Raw genomic sequence first — 14,976 nt, 5'->3', positions numbered from 1 at the left:
AAGATGCTACAGTAAAAAGATGGATAGCATTGCTGACTGTGTCTCTCTTTCTCTCTTTTCCACACCCTTACAGACAGAAGGTGATATCTGATTTGGAACCAGGCCAACTGGCCTGATTATTTCTGACTGGTGTTGGGGAGTTGGGGTGGCAAGCACACCAGGATCAGCCCAAGCATGACCCTGCACCATAGCAGCCAGAGCTGGAAGATCAGGGAGCTGCTGCAGAGGCTCAGGTACTGGCTGACCATTAGGCTGAGGAGGGGGAAAGAAAACAGCGATACCACAGACACACTTACACTTCTAATTTTTGTCAGAAAATAACTAGAATCTGGAGCTTTGACGGAGCCGGACTCAAAACATTGGCTCTATTTTCTATCCACAGATGCTGTCAGACCTGTTGAGATTTTCCAGCATTCTCTGTTTTTGTTTGGAATCTGAATCTTTTTTTTGCTCTTTGAGCTGTTTTCTCGAGACTGCTGGGGTCCCTCTATAACCTGAAGCCCCATCGTGCAAACACATCTGGGACTGAGTACCCTTGACTGAAATTGGTGCCTTTCAACCAGTGCCGCATCTGTAGATAAACATTTCTGTCGGCTCTCTGAGTGATATGGAGGACAACTAGTGAGGGGAAGCAAGATGTGTGCCCACAGCTTTAATACAGCCACTAATCCACAGTGAAGCTGGCACAGTGTAGCTACAACACCAGACTGTTTACTACAACAGTATCGCAAACATCAGTGGCCAAGGAAGAGGTGACTAACTGCGCTGTGCAAGGACTTCGACACTTAGAAATGCATTTGTCAGGAAAATCAATTAGGACATTTCACTTTCAGTTTGATCTATACTGAACGAACCTATTGATGTGGAGATGCCAGCATTGGACTGGGGTGGGCACAGTAAAAAGTCTCACAACAACAAGTTAAAGTCCAACAGGTGTATTTGGAAATTTTATTTTCTGTTCTTGTAAATAAGTAAATCCAAATAAACCTGTTGGACTTCAACCTGGTGTTATGAGACTTCTTACTGTTCCTGTTGAGACTTCATTGTACTGATTTAAGGGACCATAGTCCACGGACACCTCTTGTACTTATAACCAGTCTAATATAATAGAATTGTGATAAATTAAGGCTGAGAGTTGGTGGTTTGGCTCTTTCCATCGACTGGGTCCATGCCAACTGAAAGCATGTGAGGAACAACATGTTGCATTTATATAGCACCTTTAACATAGTGAAATACCCAATGCAATTCACATGGAGCACTATCAAATAAACATAGTCACTAAGCCACAAAAGGGGTATCAGGACAGATCAGCAAAAGTTTGGTCAAATTGGAGACCCATCTGCTTTTTGAGCTGTTGCCTGGAATTCTCCGGTCGTTCATGCCGGCAGGATTCTGCCCTTCCGCAGGTTTCCTGGCAGCGTGGGGTGGCTTCAGTGGGAATTCCCATTGACAGCACCAGGACCAGAAGATCCAGCTAGCAACAAGTGACACGCCACCTCCTGCCATCGAGAAAAACACTGCGGGGAGTCCAGAGAATCTCACCCATTGCCCCTTTCTCCCCTTCACTAAGCGGGGGATGGGGTGAGGCGGGGGGGGTGATAGTGTTAAGGCTGGAGACAGGTGGCCTGACAAACCCCTGCTCATGCTAATTGAATCAGAAACTGCAAGATGCAGCTTCCCCCCAAACAGAGGTGGTGGTATCTCTCTACAACAGGGAAGGAAGACCAGGGCAGTGGGGCATACCCAGTGCTCCTCTTACTTGTTGGCTATGTGTTTGTGCTTAGTTTTGTCTGAGCTAATAGCCCACACTTGTTCACAGAATCACAGAATCTCTGCAGTGCAAAAGGAGGCCATTTGGCCCATTGAGTCCGCAGCAACAATTATCCCACCCAGACTCTATCCCCGTAAACCTGCATATTAACTCTGCTAACCCCCAGCTCTAAGAGGCAATTTAGCATGGCCAATCCATCTAATCAGCACATCTTTGGAGTGTGGGAGGAAGCTGAAGGACACCCACGCAGACATGGGGAGAATGTGCAAACTCCACACAGACAATGACCCGAGGCTGGAATTGAACCCAGGTCCCTGCTGCTGTGAGGCAGCAGTACTAACCACTGTGCTGCTCTGCTGCGGACTTATCTGGCTAAACAAACTGAAGAGGAGAAATACTGTTTTCTCTTTAAATTATGTTGAGAAAGTGCTTAGAAAAATAAAGATTAAATCAAATGATGAGATAAAGTTAATAGCTGGGATTTTCCAGCGGATTTTCCGGCCCCACTGAAGGCGATTCCCCCCCTGCCCCCCCCACCCTGTGTTGCAGACGGGGAAACAACGCAAATGACCATTGACTGTGCTAAGACTGGAAGATCCTGCCAGAGGTGACCAATGGCAAGCTGTCTACAACTTCAGCAGGGGGAGGAGGAGGGAGACGGGCAAGAAAATCCCAACCAATGTTTCCGCTAAATGCACACACATCAGCACATTTCTAATTTGTAATATTATCTGGATTGTGCCCTACGCACTGCACGCAAGCAAAAAAAAATTCAACAAAATAAATAATTAAGACTTAAACTACGAGGATGTGAATGGTGGCAGGTCTTAAATTTACACAGAGTGACAAGAGATTGAGGAAATACACTATTCTCGTTACAAAACGATTGAGTGAGGAATTCAATGTGTTCAGAGTGAGTGCAAGGAAGTTGTTCTGTTGAAGAATTGGAGACTTGGCGAAAGGCATAGAAATGCTAACTGAAATTTATCTTAGGGTGTAACTATTTTACAAAGCGACATTTAGTATATTTGGACTGTCAGCTGGTGCAGAAGAATGGGTAATAAGAATTTAAAAAGGTTAAAAAAAACTGTAGATTCTCATTTCTGCGAATAGTAGAGTATAGACCTCACCAAAGCTGCTAGAAATTGTCAAGATTCCAAGTAGGTCACACACATGTACCTAAATATTATAATGATAGAATGGTCAATTTTTTTTAATCGTATTTAACAAAATAAACTTTTAACATAATAGATAAGGCTTACCTGTATCCCTACAGATGAACGCCACTTTCTTTGGCGTGGCTGTAGCTTTGGTTCATCGCGATTCAAAATGCCTTTATTAATTCCAACTCCGTCAGAGCTCTTCACTGAAGAACGACTTGGGGCAAAGGATTCCAGGGCCAGGTGCAGTGCTTTGCTACTATCAATACTGTCTGTTGAATTACACTGGGACTTAATATCTTTTGACCAGGAGGTAGACCGATGTACCTCATTCTGCATATATGCATCCTGGGTTGACTCTGTGCTGCTCTGGGCTGTTACTGAGATAATTGGTTTTGTCGCCATCCGAGGAGGAATTGGAGGAGCTTTCTTGTAATTAAACGCTAGAAGTGGGATTCAAAATGAAAGCTCATTAAAACGCTTTATTGCACCATATTCTGCATTTTTTCATTCCAAATGCCATGGCTCCTAATGCAAATATTCATCTCCTTAGTACTGATATACAATGGGCACTGGTTCCCACACGCTAAAGTCTGATCAATTCAGAAAGGTTTGAATGAAAATGGAGTACAGGTATCATGGAAGAGAGATCGGGCGGCACCAAGACCTGGAGTGAGATCAGGAGACCCTGGAGACTGGAGAGAGTGGGAAGAAATTTTGGAAGGGGGTATGAGAGAGGTTGGAGGGAAATGGATTTTGTGGAGGGGGGGGGAAGAGTGTGGAGGGACAGGGAGGCCCCTGGAGGAAGACACCTTAACATCAATTCAATAAAAGCCTCTCACAGAAAGACACTGATAAATAATGTTGTTCTTCTACTTGAAATCTTCTATATTCTGATTCTGGATTGTAGCAACCTACTTACTCTTGATGTCCCCTCTTAATTAATCCCCTGATCCTTATTATTTGTCCAAAAGATGTACTGGTTAGGTGTGTTGGTCATGCTAAATTCTCCCTCAGTATACCCAAACACATGCCGGAGTGTGGCGACTAGGGGATTTTCAGGGTAACTTCACTACAATGTTAATGTAAGCCTACATGTGACACTAATAAATAAACTTTAAACTACACTTAGATTTAAGAAAGGGCCAATTTGGCAAGACTAACTACATGAAGCTAAAGTCCAACATGGGCCAGTCATTCTGGAGGACATGAGCAATGAAAGCTGGAACGGAAAATAAAAGTGACCACCCTTAATGGTTCAAGAGTGTATCCTTGATTAGAAATAGAATGATCACAGGAAGACTTAAACAAGGTGATTTATTTTGGATTGAGTATTCACATTCATTTTGAATCAGATGCTGTTCTAATGAAATCTGAGTGACATTGAAATGATCTGAATTCAAATCTGAACTCAACTCCATTTATGAATCTTCTATTTTGGCCGAACGAGTTTCTTGAAGTACAAATTTCTCTGAACGAGCTAAGTTGAGAAATGCTCCGAGTCAAACTGAACTAGTCCTTCTGGAAAATGGATCACTCGTTATTATTCTGGGAAAGTCAGTGCAATCAGTTGAACTGCTGATGACAATTCTCCATGGATGGTGTCAGAGAGCAACAAAAGAAAGAGGGAGTCAGGACTCTGATCATCCTGCAGATTTACTGACTCCTGATGTTGTACAATAAATCCCCGTGGCCTGTAGAAACTCATTAAATCCCCCTCAGACAAAGCTGTGACAGACAAATCAGGACCAAAGGCGACTGAAGCTAAATCTAAAAAATAAAAACGTAGGACAGCTGTCAACTTCACAACCATTGCCGCCATAGATGTTTATCATGAGTCTGAACGATAGAGAAAATATTGCAGTTTTTAAAGTAAGCTGAAAGGGTAAAATTAAACATGCAGTTTATCTGAAAATAAATGCTTTCAATCTGTAACAGTATTCAATAAACAAATTTAAACTACGCTTAGATTTAAGAAAGGACCAATTTGGCATGGAACTGTTGGCTACATGAAATGAGAATCCGATATGAGCCACTCATTCTGGGGGACAGCAGCAATGAAGATTGGAAGGGAAAATAAAAGTGATCGTCCTCAAGAATGTATCCTTGATCAGAAATAGCTAGACTTAAACAAGATGGTTTAAGTTTGTTTATTAGTGTCACTTACATTGACACTGCAATGAAGTTACCGTGAAAATCCCCTAGTTGCCACACTCTCGTAATTTAGCTCTTAGGTTGTCTTTTGATAATACTGAGATCTATCCAGAAACTTCCACATTACATTTCTGTAACTATTGATTTGTACTTGACTTTCAATTGTAATCCAAAACACAAATAGCTTTTCCCAAACCAATCGTCAATATTTCTCTCAGCAATAATAAACAGCCTACCATATCATTTTAATTGAAAAAAATCTATCTCCAAGTCCACCAGCTAGTTTGGCAGCTGCAATCTCGTCAAGCAGCACAATATAGACTTGATGGCTTCTATTTTAAACTAAGTGCAGTATTGACAGCTGGAAACTGCCGCTCAGAGACCTGAACAACAATTCAGTACCATTCACACACGGCTAAGGGTGAAAGCTACATAGCTGGCGCTGTGCGTTGGCTATGTGTCAAGTGCAGTGTGGAAGGACAGTTGAATGCATTCGTGTTAACAAAACATATTGGATGGACGCAATTAATATTGCACTCTGACATTGTGAATTTTCTTGTTCGGATTCTTGTCTGCTTTCTTACAGACAATTTTCTGCTTTCTGAGCAGAGACTGATAGCCAAGTTCTGCACACATGAGGACGGCTTCAACCGGGATCTGGGGTTCACGTCACACTATCTGTAATCCCCATGACTTGCCTGGGTTTGTAAAATCTCACTTCCTGTCCTGTCTGGAGACAATACACATCTCCTTAACCTATGCTTAATGCTATCTCCACTCACATTGTCTGCATCTATAAGACTTGAATAGCAGGTTAGCTGTAAAGACTTGTATTCTAATCAGTATTCTGTAAACTGTGTGTGACTTTATACGCCCTTCTCTGATCAGAACCTTCTACACACCTGACAAAGGAACACCGTTTTCAAAAGCTTGTGGGATTACTATCAAATAAACTGGTTGGACTTAAACCTGGTGTTGTGAGGCTTCTTACTCTGATTGTCCGTGAAGCCAATCCCTTCCAGCTTGGCTTCTATGAATTATCTATCCCCGCTAAGGTGCTTTGAAAAGTTTTCAGCTAGAAAGTTGCAGAGACAGAGGCAGATGGATCCTGCATCTGATAGAATGTAAAGCCAACACAGATCTAGGAAGCAACCAATACTCTGCTCTCAATGTCTAATAGTGTCATTTTCTTGGATCTCAAATGACAGACCCTTGTTTTAAATCAGGCTCATGCCCATGAGAAACTGAATTGAATCTGTTCCGATTGATTTGCAACATGACATCAGCCATCAGTCTGGATTCTGAAGCCAGGGCTAGACAGTGAGAGATCAGTGAGTAACTCACTACATCATCCCCTCTTGTTACTTTGCGCACTATCCCCACATGCATTATACATACCTCATTAAATATCACCAGATAATATTTGAGGAAAGGACATTAATTCAGTTGTAATGAAAATCAATGATTTGATATGATTTGTTTGACAACTGGTGTCCCTATTGGTCAAAAGGCTATCTCAAAGAAGCCCTACAGTGCAGAAGAAACCATTCGGCCCATCAAATCTGCACTGACACTCTCACATGTCTATGCAGGCCAGGGTTGACATATATGTATAATGGAATAAAAAGCAAAAGAAAAATATAAACAAAGGACATGTTGTCACAGGGAGGTGCACACCATAAGCAACTGCCTGATGAGGACCCATCCACCTAAATCTTCCATTCAACAAGAAAAATGAAACCAGAACTTCCAGACAATGCAAAACAGGACAGAAGATTGCAGCCCTACTTTCGACCAGACCTGAAGGTAAGGAAGTAAATAAAAGGGATCAATGTTGTCCGGAGATGTGATACAGGAGGAGGTAGAGTGGGTGGACATGGGTATTTATTCTAATTCAGCCTTTCCTTCTCTTGATGTTGTGTTCCTGCATTTCGATTACGAGTCTTGATGCATTGCGATGCATAACTGGCTCCCTTGATACAGTGATTGATGTGATCCAGTTGGGTGTAATCCATCACATGCCTTGTCGTTATGCTTACCAGACTTGTTCAATTGAAAATAAACTTGCACTGATCTGAGTAAGTCCTCGGTATGCATTGTTAAATTATATTGATTTTGGATCTTGTTTGCCTTGCTTATTTTTATATATATAAAAAATGAGGAGGTGCTATTACTGCACTGAGGTGCTTCAGAACACGGGGGATGTTGTGAAGTAGCTTGCATTTTGATAAAATAAATACCCTGCAGAGACTACAGTGCACAATTCACCTACAAATAGACTACGGGCCGTCCTCTTCCATTGCTATCAATGGCAAAGACTGCTTTTGGTTAAACTTCCTGTGCTAGTCTCAGTGGATCCATTCCTCATAACTACATGAAATTCAGCTTTCATGGAGAACACGAGGAAATATAATTTTTAAAGGGGTGAGTGATGAGAAATCAAAGGATTTATATCGAGGGAAATTCTTACCATCCCCTACATGCATCCCTATGCAAGAACATGTTTGACCAAATGTGATGTTATCCTGTTGTTGATTGCACGAGGCCACCTCTAAATAGAAATTTGTGGTGCAAGCCCTGTTTCCATGGTGACCACTTTAAAACACTGATGGCTCACACTGAGTCTAGAGGGTTGGTCTGTAGCACTGATAATACCCGAAACACTTCAATTAAAGATGAGCAATTGGTTTCATCATCCCTCGTTGTCAGTACTTACAAGTGCTGGGTTTAATAGCACCGACACTCGTAGCAGGCATCATGGGTGCTGACATAGAAAATACAGACAAGCAGTCATCATCCTGTGAGCATCCTGCCTGAATGGCACGTAGATAGCTGTGGCTCCGCATTCGGAAGCAGCCAGGCAGATCGAGAGCTTCCACAGCCTGGGATTCCATTTCACCAAAGACTGACTCACACACCACTTCGAACTGTCTGTTCTGATCAGCCTCACCAATCTGCGAGGAAAGCATACGTGTTCCTTATTAATGGAGGTAAAATTGTTTCATGTCAGGTTATCTCATTAAACATTTAACAACAATGACACCAAGTGCAGAGAGCATCCAAGCTGTGACTTGCACTGCCTACTTATCTTTTATGAAACGCGTTTAATATTTGTGTTCTGCTCCCCCCCCCCCCCCACCCCCCGCCACCACCACCCACCCCTCACCGCCTTTGCCCTCCGCCTGCCCTGCTCTTCTCAGGTCAAGACTGAGTTTATTTTTCTTGACTATATTTAAGTACGTCTCGAGGTCGAGCGGTGGCAGAGTGGATTGCACACTGCAATTTCATCTCTCAAATATGGGTTCAAGTCCAGGCCAGATCGATGGAATGAAATTGCCCACTGTCTGTTGTTGTAGGAGTTCTGTGAAACCCAGCAATTTCCATGTCGTGAGCAATCCGGCACAAATTGACATTTAATTAGAAATCTTATCTTGGAGCCCAGAGGAGGAGTTGGGTGGAAGCTGACTAAGTGACACGCTGGTGCTGTAGAGGAGGTCCTCCGAGACTGGGGTCGAGACTCACTTTATGGGGCAGGCTTTGTGTCTGAGCTATACACGTGGGAGCTTGCAAGAATTACTCAAAGTACAATGCAGGCACATCAACATCGATAAGGTGGACAAGTGGGTGGAAGGTATCGGCAGCAGTCTCAAATGCAGATAGATGTGCTGTCAACTTCCAGCATTTTCATTTATTTTACCTCAGTGTGTTTATTTCTTTTAATCAATGACAATGATTAATGTTGACACCAGGCACGCAAAATATTAAAAGATGCTGCCCTGACTTTCTGTAGGGGATCTCTGCTGGAAGATTTGGCAAAACCTCTGGAATTAAAAAATGGCCATTTCACTCAGAGTTCCACTAATCTTCTGCTAAAGCTACCTAAAGTGCAGAAAATTCAGCACTATTAGTAAAACAAGTATAGGAGGATATGGTGGCACAGTGGTTACCACTGCTGCCTTACAGCATCAGGTATCTAGGTTTGATTCCAACCTCGTGCGACTGTGTAGAGTTTGCACGTTCTCTGCATGGGTTTCTTCCGAGTGCTCTGGTTTCCTCCCACAAAGGTGTGCGGGTTAGATTGATTGGCCAGACTAAATTATCTTTTAGTGTCAGAGGGGATTAGCAGGGTAAATACATGCGGTTATGGCTGAGATTGTTGTCGATGCTGGCACAATGAGGGGTTTCTATGATTTCTAAGTACTTCACAATATAGTGCGGGATTTTCTGGCCCTATCTGCTCTGGAACTAGAATTCCGGTCCGAAGTCAACAGACCTTTATGCTGGTCCGTCAATTTTTCCGTCCCACCTGTAATGATTCCCTCTTGGCGGGTCTGAAACATTTAGGCCATACTTTTATTCTTAATATACACAGCTGTTCTAAAAATTCTAAATTTAGTCTCATGAACATCTTTCCCCGGTGCATAGGGACAATCTGACTGAATTTTGTGCACAGCGATGCAGAACTTGGAATCAATGGAAGTTTTTGTGCCGAATGAGTGTTAAAGGGAACATCCCACGTGGAAAGGGGTGCAGTTGGGTCAACTGACAGTGAGAGACAGTTCTCCTACAGATACTGGACACCTCGAGAGCTGCCACCTCATTGAGTGATTTGGATAACTTGTAGCTCGTTTTGAATGCCCGCTGCTATCTCTCGGCTCCGAGGAAGAAATGTACATCACTCAAAATGTTGACACAGATGCTGTCGGACCTGCAGGGGTTTTTCAGCACTTTCTGTATTTATTCTGACACTAGTTTTACTCAGCTTTGCAGTGTGCTTACTGGCAAAGAATGAAAATGTCAAAGCCTGACCCACATATTGTTCATCACCAATGGTGAAGCATCTAACAACTGTTAATATAATCCCCTGCACATTCATCAAATGATAATCTACTACAGGTTAAAAGAAATAATATGTTCAGTATGTATTGTAGGGTAGAAGCCAATTATGTAGGGCATGGATAAATGAAATGTCATTTTACACAGGCAATCACCTCAGGTATGATTTCCCTGAATGACGAAAATCCATTCATCCAGCTAAATGGACTGCAGGGGTTCAAAAAGATCGCACATCACCACCCCCTCAAAGGTAATTAGGGATCAGCAACTAATGCTGCCCTTGCCAGTGACATTCAGATCCCATGAAAGAACAATAATAAAAAGATGGTATGATTGTTGCGTTTCCATGATTTTCAGCTTAGTTTGAGTTACAGTTCACAACTAACTGTGCCTTTGACTGAACAAAAATCCAGGAAACAGAGAAATCATGGAATTGTCTAGATTGCTGTCATAATGATAATATCTCAAATTATTAATTGAGATCAAGATTTCTAAGCTTGTGTTATGGTTCTGTAGTCCCCAGTTAAGCCTTGGTCCCTGCAATAATCCCAGTTTTCTTCAACTTTTGAACAAGAAAGCTCTGATGAAGGATCATCCTGATTTGAAACATTGGCTCTATTCTCTCTCCACAGATCATCGAATCCCTGCAGTGCAGAAGGAGGCCATTTGGCCCAGCAAGTCTGCACTGACCCAATCCCACCCAGGCCCTATTCCTGTAACCCCCACACATTTACTCTGCTAACACCCTGCCACTAGGGTCAATTTAAAATAGCCAATCAACCTAACCCGCACATCTTTTGGATGCTGTCAGATCTGTTGAGTTTTTCCAACATTTTCTGTTTTTGTTTCAGATTCCAGCATCTGCAATATTTTGCCATTATATAAGAATGATTACATCACCAGTTAAGGGAAGAACAAGAATTATTACAATTCTAATTTCAGGAGACCTTTGTTAGTAGGTAATTGCAATATAAATGGCAGGAGGAACATTTCTGGTCATTCATGTAACTTTTAATTACTCTTGGAACAAAGCCAATGCAGATCCAAGAAAGCACCTGAAGAAGCACTCGGATTCTCATTTTGATTCTTCAAGTTATAAACCTGGCTTGCGCCAAGAAGCAAAATGATATTCTCAGGACAAGTGAAAGCAGATTCCTGCTAAGTTGGATTTTATCTCAGTAGTGAATGTAGCATGCAAGTGTAAATAAGATAACACTTACTATCATGCATGTGATAATAAGTGTTCTTTTCTAACACGTGTGTCCACACATCAAGTTCAACAGCCATACACATAACCAGCTGGAGAGGTTGACCCAATATTGTTAGTTGGGCAACATTCTCAGTGCACAGGCATTACTGATTTTGCTAACTCACATCCCTGCATTTCAAGCAAGCAAACATACATACAAGTCTATAATACCAGCTTTGAATTGCTCTAGCAGGGGGCTAGCACAAAAATAATGGCACAGTGCTGCTGCACTGAAAACATTTTTGGTTCATGCACTATCTGTTTTGCTGGATTGTCACTAGCCCACAGCCGCGACATCATTAAGCAGTCTTGTTGAAGTTCCCAATAAGTCTTTATTAACAATACTGAACTACTATTCACAGTAGAGGGTACAGGTATGGAGAGAGTTCCATGGCACACCCTTACATGTTGTGATCTAGCTCTATACTATTGACCTAAGCACGAGGTCAGATGCCTTCCTACATCACTAGTGGGCGGCTCTGTACTCAGCCCCAGATTAACTCTTAACGTACCACTTCTTTCTCCAATACCTTCCCCCAAGTCTTTATCCCCGGCACATAGACTGACATTGTTACTTACAGTTTGATTCAAGTCTTGTGTTGAAATAGGGTTTTAGTTAACTCTGAGCAACTTTGTGATTAATTTTGCAACATTAACAGCATGCATTAATAGAGTTCACATTATCCCATCACTCTCCCGCTTCAAGTCTTTGAAATCAGGGTTTGAGGTGGTCTGGAGGGCTTGTACCCCTCACACTCCTCAGTTGTCATCTAGTCAGGAGAGTGGTAGAATCTAGAGGCTGTTGATCTTGATAGCAGATCATTGGTTGGAGCTGCGGATAGGCATGTCTTCGTGTGTTTTTACCACTAGCGAGTGTTACATTATGCCTAGTTGATCAGGTTGCTGTTTTGGTGGTTAGGTACCAAAAAGTGGTGGTCATTTCTTTCTGGGTGGAGGGTGAGTATCTGCCCAGCTGTCAGTTGCGACCCTTCTTCTTTTTCCTCCTTTTCAATTAATGCTGCTGAAGGATCCTTTATTTCTATATTGGCCCCGTGAGGTTAGAATTGTATTAAGACATATGGCGAGGTGAACCTCAGTTCACTTCCACTTATTGCCTCTGTTTATTTCCTTATCTTTGATCAGTGGCTCACTCACCAAACTCACTAATTTCTTCTAATGTTTTATTACTATCTATTTATTAGTGTTACAATTTTAGGCTTGCATTAACACTGCAATGAAGTTACTGTGAAAATCCCCTTGTTGCCACACTCTGGCGCCTGTTCGGGTACACTGAGGGAGAATTTAGCATGGCCAATGCATCTAACCAGCCCGTCTTTCAGACTGTGGGAGGAAACCAGAGCACCCGGAGGAAACCCACACAGATACAGGGAGAACATGCAAACTCCAGATGGACAGTGATCTGAGCTGGGAATCAAACTGGGTCCCTGGCCCTGTGAGATAGCAATGCTAACCACTGTGCCACCATGCGGCCCGAACTGTTAATGTGTTTAGAATTGAGGCTGTAACAATGGTGTTTGAAATGGGAGACTGCAGCAAGTAATTGTGGAAGTTCTTGGTTGATACAGGGTTTTAAAGGGTGCATGTCTGTGCGTGTGAGACAGTTTTGTAACAGCAGGTTCTTTCTCCTGGGCTTATGGGCTTTCTGGAAAAAAAGATAACACGCAATAAGCAGTTTAGAATTGATAAGATATTGTCACACTGACTATCTTTCGCAGTGGAACGCAAACACTATTTTCAATCTGTTCAAACTTAAAGACCTTGGGCAGAGTCTTCTGTTCTGAGAGCAGAGTGATTCCCACTAGGCAGCAGGATGGCTGAATAAGCGAGATCTTGTGATGTTTAACTCATTATTTATGCATCTGTGATGAGCACAGTGAATCGCATGGCAAGAATTCGCCATCCCTACTATTATTTCATGTGGTCAAAGGTCCAGGTGCCATGTTTAAAGGGTGCTTAGACAACCATTCAATCACTACAAGGTCAGGAGCTCAGGATAACTTGTCAAAAAGGCCCCCAGATGTAAACAACGTGAGGACCACGGTTTAGTGCTGCCTCCTGGTAGATTCTCCTCCAGGTCATCCAGGAAACCTGCTAAAGTCCTGTTTCTGCATAATGGGAGGAGGCAATACTCCCAGCTGACTGTGGTGGCTTGGGAGGTGGTCAACTCGTCGGCAAGTGGCTGTGGGATCCAATGAAGAACCAATGTGCAGTGCAGAATAAAGGTGAATGATCTCCCACGTGCCTCTAGGGTAAGTGCCCTGTCCATTCACTGCAAACTGACATTGTCATCAGGCAGTGCAAGGGTCAGCGATTTCACACATGACCAGTAGATAGCACATCATCACTGAATGTGCACCAAACATTTTAAGCTCTCAATCTCATATTACTTGATGGAAAAAGGTCCTCTTAATCACTTTCTGGGAAGGGCTCAGCAGTTGCAATAGGCATGCACACTTCCAAACTGTGCATTTGTCCATTGGCATCACAATCAATCATTCTGTTTCTTTTCTGCAGGACAGTAACACCTGAGAGAAGTACAGGTGGGTCAAGATCGGAGGGTTTGTGGTCAGAATTAATCTGCTGATCACTTTGAGGAACAGGCCGTAGAGATAGCTGGGGAGGAGTGTGACCATGTCTGTGTAGAAGGTGAGATCGGACTCCGTTGGGAACCCATGAGGGATTATCTAGATCGAAAATGTTAACTCTGTTTCCCTCCACAGATGCTTCCAGACCTGATGAGTTTATCCAGCATTTTCTGTTTTTATTTCAGGTTTCAAACATCCGCAGTACTTTGTTTTTATCTGAGGATGCATCCGATCTGTAGCATTGATACACACACACTGACTGTGGGTTAACTTCATGAGCCTGCTAAGCCAATTGATAATATTTGCTCTGTTCCAGCTTCCATCAAGAAACAGGGGAAAAGAGCAACGCTGCAGCCCCAGTCACCAGCCCACTTTTGAAGAGGCAGCCTCAGAATCTTCAGTGGATGCACTGACATGGCGTTCACCTGCATCCTTCACCAATGCAGATGCATTCACCTTGGTGGGTCTCAATCTGATGAGTACATCACTGACATGGGTCCACAGCTAGCGGAGGCAGTGAAAGCCTGGGTCTCTGACCATCGGAGACAGCTGGAGACAAGGACCCTGCTCAGCGCAATGCAGGTGACAAGCCTCCAGGCTCAGCCCCAACAGATCTGCTGGTGATGCAGAAACAGGCAGGAACATCAAATATTTCCCCACCAGTCCTGCCTCCCGTGTCCTGCCTTGGTATAGCTTGTGTTGCTGCCACCCAATGTGAATGAAGTTACCTGCAGGAAAGTGAAAGGAGCATCTACTGATCTCAATGTCATGGAAGAGGTGAAGCTCACTTATAAACAGCTGTAAAACTGAACATTTCAATTACCTGCTGGCAGGACCTTAAATTGAAGCGGGTGCTTCATTTCTGGCGAGATGGTCTTTCACTGAGCATGGTGGCACAGTGGTTAGCACTGCTGCTCACAGCGCCAGGGATCCAGGTTCGATTCCTGGATTGGGTCACTGTCTGTTCAAAGTCTGTACTGGTTAGGTGCATTGGCCATGCTAAATTCTCCCTCAGTGTATCCAAATAGGCGCTGGCATGTGGCGACTAGGGGATTTTCACGGTAACTCCATTGCAGTGTTAATTTAAGCCTGTTTGTGACACTAATAAATAAACTTTAAACTTTATGCTTGGGATGTTAATGAATGCAAACAGACTTCCCAACATTGTTAGTCAGGAGGCTCAACCCGCTCTTAGCCAGC

At 43.1% G+C, this 14,976-nt stretch overlaps 1 protein-coding gene across 1 annotated transcript in view; it reads right to left on the bottom strand.

Moving 5' to 3' along the window:
* Positions 1-14,976, bottom strand: part of LOC145358028 (disks large-associated protein 2-like) — a 105,358-nt gene that overhangs the window by 39,547 nt on the left and 50,835 nt on the right. The window contains exons 4-5 of the mRNA XM_080211733.1: positions 7,802-8,039; positions 3,034-3,374 (exon numbers count right to left, since the gene is read on the bottom strand). Of these exons, the coding sequence (XP_080067859.1) occupies positions 3,034-3,374; positions 7,802-8,039 (579 nt within the window). The remainder of the gene's footprint in view (positions 1-3,033; positions 3,375-7,801; positions 8,040-14,976) is intronic.

The sequence above is a fragment of the Carcharhinus amblyrhynchos genome, chromosome 24 (genome assembly GCF_965287045.1).
Source record: "Carcharhinus amblyrhynchos chromosome 24, sCarAmb.v2.hapA, whole genome shotgun sequence".
Lineage (NCBI taxonomy): Eukaryota > Metazoa > Chordata > Chondrichthyes > Carcharhiniformes > Carcharhinidae > Carcharhinus > Carcharhinus amblyrhynchos.
The sequence above is the reverse complement of the archived record's forward strand: the minus strand, read 5'-3'. Positions and strand labels throughout refer to the sequence as shown.